Here is a 15,549-nt window from a genome sequence, read left to right as displayed (position 1 = left end):
CCATCCAGATTGTTTTCCTCTCACACCACCATATGGATGCCTTTATCATCCCATGTCCACTGACCTCCCATAGTCCTTCACTTCCTGCATCCTCCTTACATTTCACCCCTCGCTTCCCACTCCCCTCCTGTGGGAATTCACACACCAATAATAATAAATAATGTAATAATGGTATTCATAAAATACATAGAATGTTCTTTTTTGTCTAATAGATGTATATACTGTATATCACAGGAAAAAATTGTAAAAAAATAAATAAATAAAATGAGCTCTTATTGCCTGGTTCATCTGGGTCATGTTGGATGAGATCTTATACATCGGATGCCAATTTGGCATATAGCCTTTCTACTGCAGTGCGATGTCAATGGGAGTTTGGATCTGAAAACTGATCCTGGCAATCAAAAAGTGAGCTGGTTTGCGGAGCTATATACAGATATGCCAAAGAATATCATAAGTGTTGACTGTTTTTTAAAAGAAAGAAAGGTAATTAGGCCTCATGAAGAGCTCTCGATATTTTATTTTTAAAAATAACTTCTTGACGCCTCCACCCGAGAAGTGTCATGTTGTTTAGCGTGCTGTCATTGAAAACAAGGCACTGAAGAGAAGATGATAACGGATCTTACACTTTTTTGACACTCCTGCGCTTTGGCTGCGTCTGTCAAACATGAACCATAAAGAGACACGAGAGTGTGACCTGCAGATCTGAGAGAGATGAGATATGAATAGCACCGAATGAGTCAACTCCTTAAATTCCTCCGCTGAATCAGATGCGCGAAATTATGAGGACAACTGAGAACATACGTCGCATTTGTCTGTCAAACCTCAGCCTGCAGAAAGCAGAGACCTTGAATCTCATTATTGGATTCTCACATATACGCTCTTATTCCATCCTCATTTTATTCCTCTTCTTTTTTCTTTTCTCATCTGCTCTTTGCTAACATTAACTGCCTGTCTGTCCTCTTCTATCACACACCTACACCTCCTCACAGACAGAGGGACATCCTCCCACCATATTTCGTCATGCGTGGCACATAGACTCGCGCGGCTGCCTCGGTGCTGATGAAGTGTTTGTTTAGCCGATTTTCCACTCAGTGGCCTTAAAAGTGTGGGAGTTTAGAGACACTTAAAGGCCATAGTAACTGAATGAGGGGCGGTGAATCTAGGAAGGCATGGACAGGGAGCTAAAGTGCAGAGCTGCTGTAGCTGTGCCTGTGTATGTGTGTATGTGTGTGTTCATATTTCTGTATTCGGTTGTGTGTGAATGAAGTGCTCCGGGCTGCAGCAGACCTTTCTTTCACCCTGCAATGTTGTGTGGATCTGTCCCATTGGACACTCGAGTTGATCTGACAAACAGCCTGTCTCTCCATGCCAGCGATTACACAAGCAAGTCTGAAGTGAATGAAGTGAGAATACCTCTCCTCGCACATCTTACACAAGCATAATGACAATTTTTGATTAATAGACACGGAAATCGTTCCCACACTTGGCGGCGTGGCGTTCCCACACTTTCATGTGTCTCTGTACACATCACTGGCCACATATCCCAGAATTCCACAGGGCCTGGAGTTAAGGAGCTTCACAAAGATAAACAACTCTAGCGTTTGCCTCATTTCATACCTCAGTAGCTCTCACCAAAAGCTCACATAAGACAATTGGAAGTGTTCTCCATTGTAAACACTATTTTTTTTCCTGACTTAACAAGAAGGAAAATTGGTATTCACAAAGACTTCCAAATTTGATTCATGAAATTGTCTCCAATTAAAAAAAAATCAGTCTTTCAGTGAAAGCCCTCTCTGGTTTTAGTGCCAGCTGTGTGTGTCACGTGTGGTAGATATAACTTAGCACACAAAGCTCAAACTACTTCTTTAAAAAGAGCCAGTAATCGTAATTGTCATGATTTTATCCAATCTTTAACAGAATGACCGCTCCTATAAAGATTTAAAGGAACTTTTATTGAGACATATATACTGTGTTTGCTTACTTGCCAAGACTTGAAAGATACCATTTACATGCCTGTGTGCTGAATTTGTTGCAAGTCACCTGTAAAATGTCAATGTTCTGTTAATATTTCTAAAATAAGTAATGTTATTTATGTGTTTGTTACATTTGGAAAGAGCAGGCTAACTGTTTCATTGTTTACAGTCTTACTAAGCCAGTACCATTTTTTTTAATGTTAAGCATACTTTTTCTGATGTAATTTTATTTCAATATTTATTTTGTTTCACAGGTGCATTTCCTGTTTCACAAGCTAATGCTAAAGCCCGCTGTTCAATTTGTAAAATAGCTTATTGACTGAACAGATGATCACTAGTTTAGCAGAGAGACTTATATTGTAGAGCCTTGGAGCTGGTGTATTGGCAAAGGAGGGAAGAGAAATTCAGCATTCATCTGTCATTGGCTGTTGCTGAGCCCACTGCCTCTTTTAATCTACAGCAAATCGATCAGATTGATTTTTCTCCCCCCCTGGTTACTGTGAGCTGTACTTATGTCCTGTGTACTGTATGTAGCATTTTATTTTGAAATTCCTAAACTGATTTATCTACTGTATGTATGTGCACAACACACTGCAGGCAGCACAGTCATGCTAGTATAATCTGCACAACATGTTTGATTACGTCCACAGTGTTGTGATACGAGGTAGGTGTGTGTGTGTTTTGAGGGTGGACTTGCCTTAACGCCGTGCTGCTGTGTGACTGTGTGCAGAGCTGGATGCGGAGGAATGGTGTAAGCTGCTGTGCATGGAGTGCCTGGTCAGCCGTCTCAACGACATCAGCCTGGGAGAGCCAGACCTGTTAGCAGCGGGGGTGCAGCGGGAGCAGAACGGTGAGTGCCCAATTAGTCCCTGCTAACACAGACAGCCATTCAGGGTCAATCTCTCTCACTCAGCCCGCCACCATGCAGTTAGTGCTTACAGTCCAGGACCGTATGTGTTAATGCAACTGAGCCCTCAGTGGGTTAGGGGAGCAGAACAGTCACTGTCCAATTAGGCCTGGCTAATAGGGGCCATTTTTGCCAATATCTGATCATCCGAAGTCCCCTGTAAGTGTCTTTGGTAACATTAGTACGTTTGTTCTACTTCAGATGTACATTTGGATGTGAGTGTGTGTGTGTGTGTGTGTGTGTGTGTGTGTGTGTGTGTGTGTTGAAAGAAACCTGTGTGTGTGTGAGTTAGAGCACAGGTCACAGGCTGTGGTTGGGGCTCTGTTCCAGGCCTAATGAGAAGTGCTGTGCATCACTGGCTTCCCTCATAATGAAGCTTGTCACAGAGATGGATGAGATTATGGCTCCTAAAGCCATGTGAAATAAATGTGCTTTCCCACATATTCCACTCACAGGAAATGGAAATGGAAAAGAGATGAGACAACAGGGCGCAGCTATCACAGTGGAGCTCATTCTCTGTAATTTGTAAACTCGCGGAGGAAATCGAAAAGGCAACAGGCAAAGAAGAGCAGTTTAAAGTTGTAAAAGGGCGAGTAATTGAAAAGAATGTGCCATCATTTCAACCCATTTCATTTCACTGCAGCGGTAAAGTGAAATTGTATTCTTCAACATAACTTGGCCTCATTTTTTTTAAAGGTATCAATACACAAGTTTGTGACTGTGCTGCGGTGAGCCAGCCGAACTGTAACAACACAATTTCTCCTACCTCTTCTTGTGGCTGAAGCCCTGCTGTTTGCTGCTCATTGAAAACTTTCAGCGGTGTGTTATGGAGACAAACTGAGCCACCAGCTCTCTGCTGCCTGTAATGAATGGAACGAGAGGCTTGGGCCTGCAACCACGTTTCAATTAGTAACCCTCCCCAAACAGCAGGGGCTGATAATTAGATCAGAGTTCATTTTCACTGTCCCTAAAAATATGCCACACTATGACATTGCCATTTTCTATCCACTGCAGACACATGGCTTATTTTGAATCATTAAGCATAATTAGTGAGAACTAATTTAGATTATGGAGTACTCTTTTCCTCTCTATCTCTCTCCCACTCCCTTTGTCTGCCACAAAGAGTTAGTTTTAAGTGAACAAGCAGATGTGGTTCCTTGATCCCAGTCCAGCTCAGTGGATGGGTAGTTAGTTAGACCCACTGGAGGGGAAGTCAAGTCAAGTGCTATTTAATATCACTATTACCATTAGCATAACAGCTGTTTACCTACAACTCCAGCCAAAAGTGTCAGCCTTGTTTTGCACTAAAAATGCAGTATGTTATAATACATCTGAACTATGACACTTATTCAGGGTAGCTAGGATGCTACAGTGACTCGGTATCGGAAAATGGCAAGATGGACCGACTTGGCCAGGACTAGCTTAGTGCTAGATATAGAATCGAAACGTGGGTTGTTTTTTCTCGCTGCTGGAGACAGCTTGGCTCTGGGTGAATGAATGTTGAATATTTATTCCAGACTGATAATAAATTGAGATAGATGAGATGATACTGTTGGCTACCTAGCAACAGCAACATTTACAAATAGCTCCTTTAAGTGTTGAGTTACTCTGTTATTATCAGATAAAAAAACACAAAGAAAAGAGTGAGCCATTGGTAAATACTACAAGTAGAAATCAAGTATATATAAAGTTAACATGCATTAGTATGTCAGAGGCTTTAGAAAGTGGAGTCACATACAAAGGATTTGATTTTTTGCACGCACAGTATTGACATCGTATAAAAACTACAGTACATTTTGCCGCAGTATGTGCCACGTATTTCATTCTTTCAGCCTCAGAAAGTGAAATCTAACCTCCCCATCCTTCTAATACTGCATATATCTTAGATGCACACAGCAGAGAGTGAAGAGTAATCCATCACTTGATAAGAGCAGATCCCTTATCTTAATCAGGCTCTGCCGCAACCCTTTTTAAGATTTAAAATAAAGCTACATCCCAAACTGTTCAATTTAAACAACTTGATTTAAACTTTTATCCGTCTTTGTCCTGTATTACAAATGCAACTGTGTTTTCTTTCTTTTTTTCCGAGGGATTTTGTGAATACTTCCCCTTTGTAGTATCGGTCTATAGCCTCTATTTAGGTAGGTAATGTAAGAGTGCTCACAGAAACATGTTCAATTTGGCTTATTCAAAGATCCTCAAAGTCTAAAATTCTGTCTGTTAAAGCTTGAAAGATCAGTTCGACGTTTCCTCAGAAACACATTTAACCTGCTGAGAATTAAATGGAAAGACTGATAACACTAAATTCTAAACTGTATTTTATCTTTATTCATTCATTAATCTAGAATTTATCTTTACATATTTAGACTTAGAATAACCCATTCACCTCCATTAAATTGGGAAAAGGAGAAATGTTGAAACCATTAGAAGTGAATAAGAAAATATGTTTATTGAACGTGTGAATCTTTGCAGAACGTTTCAACGTGTACCTAATGCCCACCCCAAACCTGGACATCTACGGGGAGTGCACCATGCAGATCACTCACGAAAACATCTACCTGTGGGACATTCACAACGCTCGCCTCAAACTCATCATGTGGCCTCTCAGCTCCCTGCGCAGATACGGTCGAGACTCCACCTGGTTTACCTTCGAGTCGGGGAGGTGTGTATACGCATGCAGATTTGTGCTTGTGTTTTCTTTTCTGCATTTGTGTGTCTGTGTGATTGAAATGTTGTCAGTGGGAGGGAAAACCAACTTAGTTGTGAAAATGTCATAAAACTTTAACAAAGCGACTTCGGATTACCACAACATCCCAGGATATCAACATTTGCCGCAGAGCCCTTCAGGCAATGATGTGACAGGTTGCCTCCGTGTGAATGTGTGTGTGTCTTTTTGTTTGTCTACTGTATCTACCGGCTCATGTGTGTGTGTGTGTTCAGTGTATCTATGTCTCTCTCTCTCTCTGTCTGTAACATTCAACCGTACATATTTGTAAATCAACAATCCAAAGAGTGAGCGCGATCAAAGTGTGTGTACTTCTTCCCTGTCTCTGTGTGTGTGTTCCTGGCGCAGGATGTGTGACACAGGAGAGGGTTTGTTCACGTTCCAGACGCGGGAGGGGGAGATGATCTACCAGCGGGTCCACTCGGCCACGCTGGCCATCGCCCAGCAGCATGAGAGGATGATGGAGGAGATGGAGAAGAGCTCCCAGGTCCATATTTACATATTTGGTTGTTTATCAGATACCCAACTGGTGGTTCACAGTGAGGCCATACAGTTGTATTAGCACACTTGTACTGCTTATATTAGCAGCAGCTGACAATGAGCGCAAAAGTGTTAACATATCACGTGTCTAAGAATAGATATATCTATATATATATATACTGTATATGTTAAATGTGAAGATGCTCTGCGTCACTTTCACACAGAATCTAAAATATCTTGTCGCAACGGAAGCGCTGTGAGAAGTGTTTATACAAAGATGACATCTGTATTAACGCACGCACGGCATGTCAGTTTGAAAAAATACCTCGCGTCTCTTGTGTTTCTTCTTCACTGTCTTTTGATTTAAGCAGATCAAACAAGCATTTCATTGAGGCTGTTCGCAGAATTATTTTTAGAAACCAATGAGCGCAAAAGCAATAAATCATGGTTTCACACAAAGATGTTCACACACGCACACAACAAAAACACACAATCCTATTGTTGCCTGGTAAAGTCTCATTGGCCCACGAGCCCTCTGACACCCCGCGGTCTCGGTGTCCGCTCCCGCCTTCCATCACAACACCCCTCCGTCCCTTCCTTCCTCCCTCCCTCCCTCCTTCCTTCCTTCCGTCCTTCCTTCCTTCCTCCCCTGCTCCCCGCCATCATCTTTATTCTTTATTTATGTAGGCCTGCCCAGTGTTTGATGAGCCGTGACCATATGGCCTTGCTCTTGGACCCCACCATTTGGGAACATTTCCAAATGCAGCATTTACACTCGGCTCTATAAATCACACCACGGATAGCTACGCAAAACTCAGCAGAATGGGTGAAATAACATGTTTACTGCTGATTAAGTGGAGTTTTTTTTTTTTTTTTCAGTAAAATATTGACAGATTTCATACGTTTCTAGTTATTTACCGACTTGAGGAGGAAATGATTGCTTTCCAAACAAAAATGATTCCAAATGAATCCTCTCACCTGCGAAACAAAAGTCATTCACGGTGGAAAAACGCCATTCAACCAGCAATATACAGTACAACAGTATATACGGAGAGCAATTTCCCCTGCTGTGAGTGAGTGACAGGAAGTGCAACACACTGGAAGCTTTCTCTCTTTTGTTTCAGATCCACTCCAGAGAGACACTAACCAAGTCCATCTCCCTGCCACGCAGCGCCTACTGGCAGCACATCACGCGTCAAAACAGCGTGGGAGATCTCTACAGTTACCAAGGTACAGGCATGGACTCACTAATTATCATACACACGCTGATGCTATTTCTTTATCTGCTTGTGTCAGTGGTGAAGTGCGGATGAGGTGAAGACAGGAGGATGGAGAGAGAGAGAGAGAGAGAGGGAGGAAATATAATATGTCGCACCTGAGGAATTTCACAAGTAAATTGTCACTTACCGTAAATGTCACCAAGTTTCTTAACCTCTATCTGTGGCTGTAATGGGTGATAGGAATTATTGAATAATGTTAACTATTTAATTGCATTCACTATCATCTTTCACCACTTACTCAACCAAAAAAACGCATTTCTATTTTTCCATTTATTATATTAAGGATGTTTCCTTTCAATTAATCTTTTATTCATTCCACATCTTTATGCCTTGCTTTCTGCAGCCTATAGCTCTTGTTATTTAATATTGTGAGTTTAATGCCTCACAAAGATCCATATCTAAAACTTTGTATTGATAATTAAGTTCTGGCAATGTGCAAGAACTATTTCTTAAATCTATGTTTGGCCTGAAAATACTTCAAACGTATTAAATGCTGTTGCAATAAAGCTCAGTCTTAAACAAATAAGCAAAGTTTTGAACCTTTCCTCAATAAATTAATCCTAAATGAGAACCCTGCATTCATGCATATGAAACACAAAACCCACTGAGTTCTAAGATAAATGTGTTTTTATCTCTAAGGTCAACCTATAATAGTCCAGCACACACTCTTATTGAGTTTAAAGAGAAATGGATCTGCTGTGAAATTGTTGTGAGCTGAGTCAGACTGCTATTTGTTTTCTGTTTTACACATTTTTACATTATTAAACATTGTGTGTTCTTTAAAATCAATGTATATGCAGGTGAGGGGGAGATAAATGTCATCCCAAAACACATTAATACCACAGGAGGTTCTTTATGTCATTCAGGCTCAGCACAGTGTGTGGACTTAATGTAGATGTGTGTGTTTTTATATATTTAAATATAAGAAAGAGTGTTTGTGTGGGTGCTTGTGTGCTAATGCCGAGACGTGGACCAGAGGCAGAAAGGTGCTTAGAGAGCTGATGAGATTACGCTCTGTCCATGGTATTAGTTGATTAGTAGACTTATCTGAGGATTATGGGCCTTTTGGCTTTCACTGATAGAGCAAAACAGAAAGCCAGGCAAAGATGAAAGTCGCTCTGACGTCGTAATTTTCTTTTGAAAAGCGAAGGCTGGATTTTTTTTGTCATTATCATTTAATTGTGGCCTGATAAGCTTAAAAGCAAAATGCGAGTCTTCCATTCCAAACATCAACATTTTTTTTTTTTTTTACTCATATACACTAAACAGTGAGGCGTCCACCTCAGGTTCGTTATTTATAGGCCCGGTCTCTGTAAACTCTCCTTTTTTAAACTCCTCCTCTCCAAACTCTGGTGAGCAGAGGAGCTTCTCTCTCATCCATCACCCTGGCATCTCCACCGGTCCTCCCACACGTTCTCTGTGTGTCTGTCCGATTCGCAGCAGCCCTCCACCTTCTCTTGCTCATACACGTTCAACGCTACTATTATCTCCCCTCCTTCGCCATGAATAAATTGAACGCATCAGTGTGTTTGAGGACGCCGGCCTCGTCAGACAAGAAGGACGACAAGGTGATTCTAGGTAGTGACAGGAGTTTAACACGGGCTGTTTGGACTGTGAAAGGCATGTCAGCAGGACCTCGCCAACGTCAGGTGCCGCTCTCAGCTCAGGACAGCCGTAACCGTAACGCAATGATCGCATTGATTCCACATTGGCAGAGGGTCTCCACAGTGTAGACCACACATCATATTCCAAATATTCATGATATTACAATGGAGATATTATGAGTTACATCAAGCTTTTCATTTGGAGTGGCAGAAGCTGTGCATTTTCACCATTTATTTACATTTTCTCTTTCAATTTTCCGTTCACCCCTTAGTTTTAACTTTCAACTTTTAACTGGTTTCACCTGCTTATGCTTCATGCATTTTTAAATATGCATATTACTTTTGGCTAATTATTTTAGATATATATTCATTAATTTTACATTTTTTAGCTAAATATTTCAGCTGTTGATCCATGAATTTTAACAACCTCTTCTAATTATTTATCAGTAACTATTTCAACCATTTATCCATTACTTACACTATATTTTTCTCTTATTCATAACATTAATGCCACTATTTGACCTGTTTATTCAATACTTTGATAAAGCAAACCTGTTTAGACTACACTCTCCATGAACTAGTTATATTATATGTTCATTGTGCTGCAGGTGACACTGTTAGTTTAATCAATTTTAATTCAATTGCAATTTCTATTTTGTCAAAGTGGCTGATGGACAGTATCTTTAAGTATCCCCTGGCAACTGTAGAAACACCCCCTGGGGTGCAAGTACACCTGATTGGGAATCACTGCCTGCATATATATTAGACACAGAGGTCACAGCTGCAGGTCACCTGGTTATAAAATGATTTCTCCATAATAATGATTCTATTAGTCTCTGAAATGATGGTTTGGTGTAAATAGAGGTAAGAAATCAGGAATTTGGACCACGATGGCTGGCTCAGTTTGCTTGGCTGTATCGCTGCGTGCATGACGAATATCCAATCAGCACAGTCAATTTGCTGAGTCATGCTCGGGTTGCTTTCAAATACCCTGCGGGTGCGGGGGAATAATTAAGGAACACAGTTTCCTGTCCCGTTGAGGTTTATTCACCTATTTGTTTATTTCTTTCCCTCAGTTAATGTGGGACCTGGCAAGTGAAAGACTGTAACTCCTCTATTTTAATGTACCTCACATCTGCTTTTTATTTAACTGGAAATGCCTCAAAAATACATCCCAGAGGCCTTGTTTGCCACAACTTAAAGTAATAATTGTCAAATGTGTTTTGTTTTAAGGAAGAAAAGGGATATGCTGTGGAAAAAAAAACACATTCAGCCTTGATCATCTCCAATATGAAATAAAATTCACCCTCCAGAGAGCTCTCCTTTTAATAAAACCTAAGATAGATGGTTTAATCTCCAGAAGCTATACAGTAAGACAATGTTCTCCCTGCTGCCTTCCACCCCTCCTCTCCTAATGTTATTCACTCTTTTGCATTTCAGTGAAACTGTTGTGTTCTGCGAGTTTGCTGATGCATAGAAATAAGTGCAGTTTAAAGTTTTCAAGTTGCAAAACCAAGGTGCCACGCCTGTCGGAAATGGTTCAATTACCAGCTATAATACTGGAGAGGAAAAGCTACAAGAATGCTTCGATTTTTTTTTCTCCTTTGGACTCATTTTTATGTATTTTTTTCTTGTTTTGTTTTTTTGCCATTCTCCCCACACACCCACACTGTGTCTTCCTCTCTCTCTCTCTCTCTCTCTCTACTCTCCCTGTATTTCATTGTGCACCACAGTTTAGTGGCCTAGTATTAGCAATTCTAATGGAATGAAGCACCGTGCTTAGGCCTGATCGGGTGGGAGTGATATGAGGGGATTTTACAGAGAGGGAGCAAGTATCAAAGGCATGGGGACAAGATGATAGAGGAGCGGGATGATAACACTATCTTATCTGCAACAGGCGACATGGAATATAGTAGATGTAGATGCAACAACTGAATCCCATGAAAAATTCATTATAGGGCAGGTAAAACTGAGTTCAAGCGTTTCAGTCTCTCTTTCTGCACAGAAAGTATTTGAATCTGAATTTAAATTAACTAACTCAATCTTTAGGATGCATTGGATTGATTTTTTTTGTTTGTTTTGTGGCTGGTTTACTCCACACACACTAAAAAAAAAGGAGCCTGTCAGCAGTCTTGCATAACCCAGTGTTGGTGGTACACTAGGCACCTTCTCTTTCTCTGGTTACAGCTGTTACTAGGAAGCTGTTTGAGTTATCGCACAGTGAGGAAGGAAGGTGCAGACAGGTGTGTGTGTATGTCAGCATGTATGCATGAATAGGTCCTTGTGTGTCTAGGGCCACCATTGTGTCTGTCACTGTGTGTGTGTATGTATGTGTGTGTGTGTGTGTGTGCCCGGCCCAGCAGCTGCCACGCCAGGCCAGATAGGATGACATGACCTTCCTCAGTAATGAAAAGGCACTGACAAATCACTGTCTGCTTCTCATAGGGATCAGAGAGGAGGAGAGATGCTGACACTGTCTTCTCACTCTGTGTTTTTTTTATCTTTTTTTTTTTTTTTTTGAGTGTGTCTGTGTGTGTGTGTCCAAGTGTGTCTATATCTGTGTGTCATGTCCAAAAGCGTGGCTCTCGTCAGGGGTCTGGCACCACACAACAAACACTGCTGTTTATGACCAAAGAGATGATGAGATCTGCTTCACCCTCTCTGTCTGCACTCGGCTCCCTGCCTCCTTTTTTCCAGCCCAAATTGGCCTTGGTTGAGGAGAGGGATTGTCTTGGCAAAGATGTGAAAAGGATATGCCTGGTTGCGCACCAGTCGTTTCAGCAATCTATTAAGTACAGCAGGGAGGGGAGAGAAATGCCCCCCACACCCCCCTCCTGACTTTTTTTTTTTTTTTTAACCTGCAGTGTTTTTTTTTTTTATATTTTTTTATAGCGACTGGACTGAGCTGCATTTAAAACCTAAAGCTGGAGTCTTTTTTTTTCTTCTCATTTTTCTTTATTTCAGGGAGTGGTGGTAAGAAAAGACTAGCGAACAGAGAGGTGTGTGTGAGACTGTGTGTATGTGTGTGTGTGTATATGACTCACCTGTTATGGCTGGTACTGTTTTGGTCTCATCCTCACTCCCACACCGGCCCCTCTGAGCTTCCTCCTGCAAGCTGTTCACACAGGAAAACGCTCTTTTTGTGTTTTTCCTGTCCTGTGTCTTTCTTTTTACTTGTGCATCATTTCTCTTCACACTTTTTTTTCTACTAGACTCAGTCTGTTGCTCTGACACACACACACAAACCACTTGACATTGATTGCCAGGCTGACTGGGTCATGTTTTCTATTCTACGTTGTGGTGAGTTGGCAGTGCGTCTCACTGATTCCCTGTGGTGGCATCATGACTGGTGCTGTGGGGTACACACACACAAGAAAGGCATTGTGTGTGTGTGTGTGTGTGTGTGTGTCTGTGTGTGTTCACTATATTATGAATGATTTGCTAATAAGCATTTCAGCACCAACAGCAGAAGAGAAAATTATCTCTCTGTCAATGTTGTCGGTACAGCCCTGGAAGAAAACAAAGTCAAATTTTAATTTGTTAATCAAATTTCAATTAACCTCTGTGCGTGAATTGATTTGAAATGTATGAAACGTATTGACATGCAGCAACCTCTCCTGCAAAGCCGCATTAGTACGTACCACATATGCTATAGGAATAGGTTAGAGTTGATTACAGTGTTGTGTAAGGTTTTGCGCCTCCTGAAATATTGATCACTGGCCACTTCCTCCTTGTTCGGTGCATGATCAGCAGCTTGCCAGCCACTTTATTCCCAACCTACCTCAGCGTGCACGTCTCCAAACAGCATCCTAATATATTATTAATGGTCTCGCAGTTGCACAGAACAGTCCTCCACCCACAAGTATCCATTACTCCCACTCAGTGCAGTTAACCAATATGCTCTGCAGAACAAATTGGACCAATTAATTTAAATTAAGGTGCAGAGGGAGAGAGCAGGGAACGAGAAAACGGCAGACAGTCCAAGAAAATGAAGTTGTGTATTGTGAGGTGAAAGGTTGATTTCCAATCGCATCCGTTACTACTGTACGACTTCAAGTTTATATTTTTATATTATCTGAGAACTGCCTATGACAAATGGCTTTAAAAGATCATTTCACCTTAAGTGAGAATGCCACTAGTAGCTATTGTGTGATCTTTATTTCTTTATAAAGATATCAGCATGGTCAGTAGCTAAGCAACGGTTATATGCCAGGAGTGGCTTCAGAAAAAGAAAGAAAGAAAAACAGGAAACATTGTCTGAATGCAAAATCCAGTTAAATGAAATAGATGAACTTAAAAAAGGGAGTACTCTGTTAACTGTCCCTCTACTTTTTCTTTCCACAGGATCTGGCCTGACAATGACTTTTATCCCCCGAGCACAGACATTTCCCAGCTTTCTGTCTGATGAGGCAGAACAGGAAGAGAGGCAGCGCCAGGAAGAGGCACCATCGCCCTCTAGTGGCTGTGAATCCAGTTGCAGCCTGAGACCCCTTCAATGACAGAGAGTTGCTCGACCAAAACTGGACACTTTACCCACTACTGTAGAGAGGATGTAGAAATATGTATAGTGACATGTGTAATATATCATTTCCTGGTGATACTTTAACAATAGTGTCAACTGTAGAGCGAGTGGTACATGAAGAGTTGTCCTAAAAAAAAAGATGTTTTTTTCGTTCGTTGTGTGACAGCAGTAGTAGCTTCAAAGATCGCACCAAAAATCCTTTAAGTGTAGCTTTAAAGTGTTTTATGTTGCCATCAAGCCAGCATGACCCCCACTTTATTTTTAAAGTCACTGCACTACACCACACATAAATATAAAAATACTAACACACCAAGGTCTGCTGTAAAACAGTGTTTGGAAAAAAAATAGAAAAGGCTTTCTGAAATTGACAAAATCATATCAGGCTCATTTCAATAATGTGCAGCCTCAGCAATCGTTTCAAGAAAAAAAAAAAAAAATCCACAATTTTGACATATAATCCTCCAACTTTTTACCTTACACTGTCCTCTCTCAAGAATGTGAAATTGATCAATGCCTTACACAAAAAACTTTTGACTTTGATGGCAGTGATGAATCAGCGAAAACCCCAAATCGGTTACAACCAGCAAAAAGGAAAAAGTCATTGAGAAATGTGCTCCAAGGATATAGAAGTGGACTGCCATGTCAGAAATGATAGAATGCAACCTTCTCACAGCCATCTTCCCCTATAAACTGCCAACCTTACATTACACTAGCAGTGCAATTTGATTTTAATAGCTTCCTAGCTCTTCCCCCCAGTCTCATATGCGCCATCTGATAACTGGTTCATTAATAAAAGGAGAGATGTGAAATGTTGGTGACCTGATGGGGTGGGATGTGCAAGGCAATAAAACATCGTGGTAATTTTTAGCCTTTTGGATGTCATGTTCATACAAGATTGAAACTACGAAAAATAACCATCAGTCACTATTTTTTTCACTGACAGATACTGAAATAGGACAATAACAATCATAAAATCATTAACTTATTTGTTTGATGTCAATGGAATGCACTTATTCACTGTCATGAGTTAAATGAGTAAATATTGATACCACTTTCATGACTGTGTCCTAAACATGAAGCTGCACCCAGACAACTGTTAGCTTAGCCTAGAAAGGAAAACAGGGGTCAGCCGCTGGCTATGACCAACACCCCACACAACTGTGACTATTCAGTTTTACAGTTTATTTGGTTTAATTATTGTATAGATTGAATGTGTTTAGTGGTTAAATTTATACATATAAGTAGAGCCAAGCTCTGTTTGCTTTGCTGTTGCAAGTATTGGCTATTAAACCTAAACAGCTGTTGGTTTTAGTTAACTCTTGTCAAGAAAACAAGTAAATTTCCTTAAACTCAAACTGTTCCTTTATGAAATAATAAAACATCTAATCACAGGTCAAAATTTTGATTAAAAAAAAAAGGAAAACAGCATAAAAAGATGTCTATGGATATTCTCATTCATCCAGGTCATTGTTATCTCTGGGCAACAAGTTTAATCAAAGGCAACTGGACCTGTATTTGTCTAGGAAGACGTCACTAGTCAGACTAGTGAGGATTAGTCAGACTGATGCGTTGCGAAATGATGAAGCACTTTGGATAAGAGACGAAGCGTCTGCTTAGACAAATAGTCCAAGTCCAGTTGCCTTCGATTCAATTTGTTGCCCAGAGATAGGATAAAAAAATGTTAGATTTGTTGATGCTATCTTCTTTTACATCCATTAGCAGATTAATTACACTAATGTCATTAAAATTTACAACATCAGCAGAACATATTTTCATTAAATTCATAGCATGTGAGCAAAATGTATCACAGAATATGTTGCAGCTGTGATGAAAATGTTTAAGAAGTGCCTTCCGCCACAGACCACATGTGTTAAATCTAACCCAAGCAGCGTCTTCACATACAGTAGATATATATATATCTATGGCGTCTTCAGGCCTTGACGTTAGCTACCCATGTGCAGAGAACAGCTAGCTCTGTACAGTACCTCCTATAACAGTTTTGAGAAGTCTAAAGTTTCTCTTTAATAGTGTAGACCCAACTTTGCACTGAAAAACAAA

General features: G+C 40.6%; 1 protein-coding gene across 1 annotated transcript in view; it reads left to right on the top strand.

Moving 5' to 3' along the window:
• Positions 1-13,825, top strand: part of dok6 (docking protein 6) — a 42,448-nt gene extending 28,623 nt beyond the window's left edge. Inside the window, exons 4-8 of the mRNA XM_085763639.1 lie at positions 2,704-2,823; positions 5,353-5,542; positions 5,954-6,092; positions 7,210-7,315; positions 13,314-13,825. Coding sequence (XP_085619765.1) covers positions 2,704-2,823; positions 5,353-5,542; positions 5,954-6,092; positions 7,210-7,315; positions 13,314-13,468 — 710 coding nt within the window. The 3' untranslated portion in view covers positions 13,469-13,825. The remainder of the gene's footprint in view (positions 1-2,703; positions 2,824-5,352; positions 5,543-5,953; positions 6,093-7,209; positions 7,316-13,313) is intronic.
• Positions 13,826-15,549: the final 1,724 nt, after the last annotated feature.

The sequence above is a fragment of the Trachurus japonicus genome, chromosome 20 (assembly GCF_045865225.1).
Source record: "Trachurus japonicus isolate A0001 chromosome 20, Traja_1.0".
In the NCBI taxonomy this organism is placed as follows: domain Eukaryota; kingdom Metazoa; phylum Chordata; class Actinopteri; order Carangiformes; family Carangidae; genus Trachurus; species Trachurus japonicus.
Note: the sequence above shows the minus strand (reverse complement) of the source record. Positions and strands in the feature narration are given on the sequence as shown.